Source organism: Anabrus simplex, chromosome 1, assembly GCF_040414725.1.
Source record: "Anabrus simplex isolate iqAnaSimp1 chromosome 1, ASM4041472v1, whole genome shotgun sequence".
NCBI classification, from domain to species: domain Eukaryota; kingdom Metazoa; phylum Arthropoda; class Insecta; order Orthoptera; family Tettigoniidae; genus Anabrus; species Anabrus simplex.
In genome coordinates, this window is record NC_090265.1 from 1,245,987,298 (window position 1) to 1,245,993,297 (window position 6,000).

The window sequence follows — 6,000 nt, forward strand, 5'->3', positions numbered from 1 at the left end:
GTTTCCGGGTAAATCGGAAAGGTTGGCAAGTATGCTTAAGCAAATTGGCAGCCTTATTGCTCATTTGTCAAAAGTAAAACGTGATGTGCACCATATGAGGTTACTAAGACAAGACTTTTCTTTATGCAGACACACTGCACTTTGACATCTTTCACTGAAGATTCTGCTCTTGTTGCCCTGAAGGGGATGAGAAATGGAAAGGCTCCTGGTGTGGATGGAATTCGACCACTTAGTGGTCATCTTCCTTGATTCCGTACACACTGCGGAAAGAATGCAAGGAACTGGCTGTGGCTGTTGTAGTTCTTTTCTAACATTGTACTTACCAGAAAACTTCCACCAGAGTTCAAGTGTATTAAGATTATAGACTTCCTTAAACCAGGGAAGCCTGCCGATCACCCTGAAAGTTATTGGCCAATTGTCCTATTGAGTGTTTGTTATAAACTACTGAAATGACTCCTTTATACTTTGATCAGTCCTCAAATTTTTAACACCCTTCCAGTTGAACAGGCAGGTTTCAGACCACATCCAAGTTATGAAGACCAAGTTTTAGTATTGACAACCTACTTCAAGTCAGGCTTCAAGAAACAGTTGAAGAGTGGACCTGTGTTCATAGACCTCTCAGCAGCATATAATACAGTGTGGAGGGATAGAGTTGTGTATAAGTTCTTTAAACTGACATGATGCAAGTTATTGACACAGTTGGTAAACAATATGTTGTCAAATAGGAAGCTTCAGGTAGTAATGGATAGTAAGTATAGCAAACTGAAAGTTCTCAATAATGGGTTCCCTGAAGGATCTGTGCTCATACCATTGTTGTTCAAGTTGTACATTGCAGACATAAGAGCTACCTTCCCTTGCCAGTTTGATGATCTAGCTCAACACACCTCATTGGACTAGATAGAGAGAAAAATAAATGCTGACCAGACCATTTTGAGTGTGTATTTTAGAAAATGGTGTCTGATTCCAAGCACCAGCAAAACAGATCACTAGAACAGTTAAATCCACCCTACTTTTCTGGCTGCCTGTATTCAATTACATCGAACCTCCTGGGCTAAGGAGAATGAAGTCCAAAAATACTCAAAAATAACAATGAACTAGTCTCTCCATATCCACAGTTATATAACTGGTGGATTTCAGTATTTGAAATCTAGTCACCACCGATTCAAACAGCTTGAAAAGAGTTTTCAAGCAACTTCAGTGCTGCAAATTAATGACGAAGGTGTTGGTGCAGCAAAGTTTCTCATGAGTGGCAAGACAGCCTTTATTTAACACATTGCGGACCGGGTGCCCTTCACCCCATGCACAGCCCTGTTCCCGGCCACTTTCTAACTACCTCCAAACTGGAGTGCATGCATTCAAATAAACTGCCAAAACTTCACTAGCCTTTGAAGGACTACTGTGTTTTATTCTGGCGGCATTCCTGATTAGTAGTTGAGATGCAGTTAGGTAAGTATTTGCTAAAATCTATTTCGGCTCATAGTTTTCCGAAATATATGGTTTTTCTATTAGGGGATCGGTTGGCCAGTAATCTTTCAGATACGGTTTCTTAACCTGCCCTATCAATATACACAAAACAATTTTTTAATTTCCCTCCTAGGGACATTAGTCCACTTTGGGTTTTACGGGATACGTTACGAGAATGTGAATTCTGCTCATAGTATAAGTTTGTCTGCTCAGCTACATAATGAAAAAGTCCTCACAAACATAAGTACTGATACTTGTCCTACGTTTCCAGGTTCATTAGGCCATACCTTTATATCAGGAGCACGTTCAAAATCCTCTAGCCTTGGTTTACTGTTGTCCATAACCTAGTTGTCAGAAAACACTATATTATTTACAATATTTAGAATATTTACACCCTAACACAATTATGAGACTCGTCCTGCACCACGTGAGTTCCACACCTTGAAGATAAGGATATCTACTCGTCATCACTTGAAACATTTCCATTAGAATGTATTTCATCATCGAACTCTAAATATTCAGCATCACTTCAACATTCTGAGCCTGTATCAGCACATAATACGCGAATAATTTCATCCCTGTCTAAACACGTGCGATCCCTGAGCGCTGCCATCTTGCATGGCTCTTCAAACTTTGTAAACATGTTGTCAGGAAATGCAAAGAAAAGCTATGATATGAAGAATAATCAAAAAGAACTGCGACTATCGATTGTGTAGAACCATACATAAGAGTTCTAGCACCCTTGACCTCCAAATAGTTCCGCTATATATCAAAAGATAGCACTAAACTTCAGTCTGCTGCTAACACGAGATAACTCGGGACCGGTCCGCAACGTTCGGCTAGGCATGCACGAGTTTTCTCGGGGCCGGTCCGCAGTGTGTTAATGTACACCATCCCCTCCTGGTGTTGACCTGCCATGGAGAATTTGGGTTTCTATCAACAGGGTTTGAACCAACCATGGACGATGTGCTTCATCACTTCACAAAGGGGCTTGTGATCCTCCCCTAGCTTCAGTTGTGGTTAGGTGGAGCAGACAGTCCATCACATTGTCACCGAGTGTGAAAGAAGGCCATTCGGTGGATCTGTGGAAGGATTTATGACAGCTTCAGTGCAGGCCATACAGTGACTGTACAATCTGGACATTGTTTTATGAAATTCTCTTTTGAATTGTTGATTTTCTCAGTGTTTTTGTACCTATCTAGGCATTAGGATTATGTTTAATGTATTTATGTAATATGAGTGTAGTGACTCAGGCGACACTCCAAAGAGAAAAAGAGATTTTTACCTTATCAATGGATTCTCACGAAACTTTGTGGGAATGTCACCTACATAAAAGTAGAGATATCATGAAAATTTCATTCATATACTATTAACAGTTTTTCCACACACAAATTTGGAAATTTTTTGAAATTTTTAATTCAATTTTTTTCATGAAATTTAATTAACATGTTAATGTAAATTTGTAATTAGATAGATAATACATCTTTTAAAAGCACTACATATCGATTTTTCTGTACATAATTTATATAAGGAGATATATACCGTACTAAAGTTTCTGTAATCTTTACATTCTTAAATTTTGGACTTAAAAATCTCTACTACTTGAAGAAATTTTGCAATTGAAAATTCCATTCGCAGGTTTCTTAATATAGCTGTGATACATATACCATACAATTTTTTTTTACAATTGGCTGAATATTATGGGAGAAAAATCGGATTTAAGTGTAAAAATTACAATTGGCAGGAAAATTAAAGCAAAGTTCAAGTGATGTTTTCTTCCTGATTCATTACCTAAAAGTCACCAGAACCATATGTTTTTCCTTCCCTTCCTTTCTTAGCAGCTTCTGTAAGAATAGTGGTAACTCTGGAAGCTTGTCTCTTCTTCTTCTCCAAAGAACGATAAATTATTCATCTGCATTTTGTTTTTCACAATGCTACCTTTCCTGAGTCGTAGTTATTGGGATTGTAGTGTCTGTCATATCATATCATGTCATGTCATGTCATGTCATGATTGTTGGGTATAGTTGCAGGACTTATAGGGCTTGAAGTTGATGTGACACTTTCCTGATGAGAATGATTTCTTCAATGGAGACTCCTGTCCGGTAATAGCTGATCCCCACCTCTTTCCTATCAAAAGTCCAGCAATTCGTCGCTTAGCTAAGGCTGATTTATGTTTACGCATATTGTTTATTCCCTTGAATACAAACTACCAAATATTCCAACACACAGTCTTTCAGTGATAACAGTATCCTGATACGCAACCACAAGACGTTACTTGTGCAAGTACTTCACAAAAGTAAACAGACTGGCTAGCACCACAGAGCCCACAAAAAGATTAAACCTACAAGAATAACAAAACTTATAGTTGCCAGCACTATTGTAGTACCATCAGGAATACCAATACAAGCATAAAATGTTGCTCAATGACAGTCGAGTACTGAAATATTAGTTCGTAAACAGGTTTTATAAATTCATTCAGAAATATGGTAGATCTTACAGCTCGAGTCAGTATAAACGTATCGAGAGAAGCGGGGGGGGGGGGCATTTGGCCCATCCCATGGATGCATAATTGCAAAGAACAGGCATATTTGATTGAATGGAAACATGACAATGTCATCATTACCTAACAAAGCAGTTCAGCAGATGTCACCCATTTCTGCTGTGTGCAGACTGGTGAACAAAGCATTATTAAAGTGATAAATTGTTTGAACTCTACGAAATAACTTTGTGACAAGAAATAAGAATCTCAATCCTTTCAATTTCAGTAATTTAAAAAAAATTGCCAAAATGACCAAAATATCAATTTTTATTTTCGGAGTGTTGCCTTAAGCTAATAATAATAGGCTGATATCTCAATTTATGGTCTAAGATAAGGACTATCCATTAGCATGTATTATGACTAGAATCCCACTTGTAGTAATAAAGGGCTCGACATTTTACTTGATTTTCAAAATAGCTTATAAAAATGCTTGTTAGATACCACACCCGGGAAACTGGAGTGGAAACTTGATGATGATGATGATGATGATGAAAATAAGATAGATTTATTGTGATAAGTTACATGTACAGTACTGTTTTTAATGATCTTTTCTTCACAGTAATCTAATCTCTTGAACAACTGCACTTTTAGACATTACTTTTTCTTTTGAAAAAATTCATGCAGTATTTTCTTTATTTTTAGAATCAAGACTTAGATGTACCTGAATACGTACGAAGTAAAACCTTCAGCAAAGAATTTCGCAACTTCAGTTACAAGTACCGAGGCTGGCTGAAAGAAATAAAGGCAGAAGAAGAAGTGCATCCCTGGGAGCAGTTTCGCAAAAAGCTCCCTGAAAATGAGAACCAGTTTCAGTCCATTCGTAGGAAGAATTAAAGTCATGCTGTGTAACACGTGACAACTCTTCAAATGTAATCCCTTCATACTGTATATAATAGTTATGGAATATATAGAGTACTGTATTTGTTTCATTCCTTCTTTTTGTCAAATAAATTTCTGGAACATCTGAAACTCAGAATACAGTGGAATCTTGAGTATCGATTCCCGTAAGCTTTTTCTTGGGTTATTTGTTCAAATTATGTGGTCCCACGAGCATCCTAATCAAGTCATGTTTTAAAAATCCCTCATTATCCATTCCTACAAGACATAATTTCCTGTGTCAGTTGTCCAGAAATTTCACTCTTATCAATGCTAAATCCTTGATCCAGCTTTTTCAAGAAATAGGATGATATCTCACAAAATGACAGCTACTTCGTACTGTAACCATAAAAGTTTATTTCGATGGCTAGCTGAACACGAGACTCGACACAGAGGTGTGTGGTCTTTATCTGACTTTTTACAGAGGAGAGGGAAGTAAAGTAAGTATAATGGAATGTTAAGTTTTGTTCAAAGTTTATTCATAAAATAAAGTCAGAATTTAACATCACCTCAGCACAGCAGTTACAATGAGTACTTCTCCTGGGATTGAACTGGTCCTGGTACATTGCAGGATCGCAATGTTTGTTCATGGTGCCACCATCTGCCAATCCAGTCTCAAATATCTAGAAGGTCTAGAATATCTAGGAGGTCTGGATGATCTGGAGCACTCGTGGTCTTGGTTGTAACACTGCACTGGATTATGAAATGGATTCAAAGCAATTGATCTGCACAAATAAGATTATTGTTAGTAGCAATCTCTAACTAGTCACAAGCGGTTAGAAACTGTCTTCACAATGGGAGTTCACTGAATAATTTGAAGTACACAGTCATTACTGATGGATTAAATTGAACTCAAAATTAAACTTGTGATGTATCAATCACGTAAAATAAATGTCACCTTATTAAAGTTAAATGTGAGAACATTGTCCGAATAATGATGTAGAAAAGAAGGTATCTCATTTTAACATTTCACACAACATCAAAGGAAAAAGAGTAAGTTCCGTGAATTTAGTCCCGTTCACTATTGAAGATGGCAAAAGAAAACACTGTCCTTCCTAGAACCGTCCTGGGTTCGACACAAGTCTTATCGGGATAATTAAGGAATGTTAAATGCACCAGAT

The 6,000-nt window shown here is 37.4% G+C and overlaps 1 protein-coding gene across 1 annotated transcript in view; it reads left to right on the forward strand.

The window, feature by feature from the left end:
- The window catches only part of LOC136858242 (pentatricopeptide repeat-containing protein 1, mitochondrial), a 223,335-nt gene extending 218,333 nt beyond the window's left edge, over positions 1-5,002 (forward strand). Inside the window, exon 12 of the mRNA XM_067137642.2 lies at positions 4,646-5,002. Within this exon, the coding sequence (XP_066993743.2) occupies positions 4,646-4,837 (192 nt within the window). The 3' untranslated portion in view covers positions 4,838-5,002. The remainder of the gene's footprint in view (positions 1-4,645) is intronic.
- The last annotated feature ends 998 nt before the right edge of the window (positions 5,003-6,000 follow it).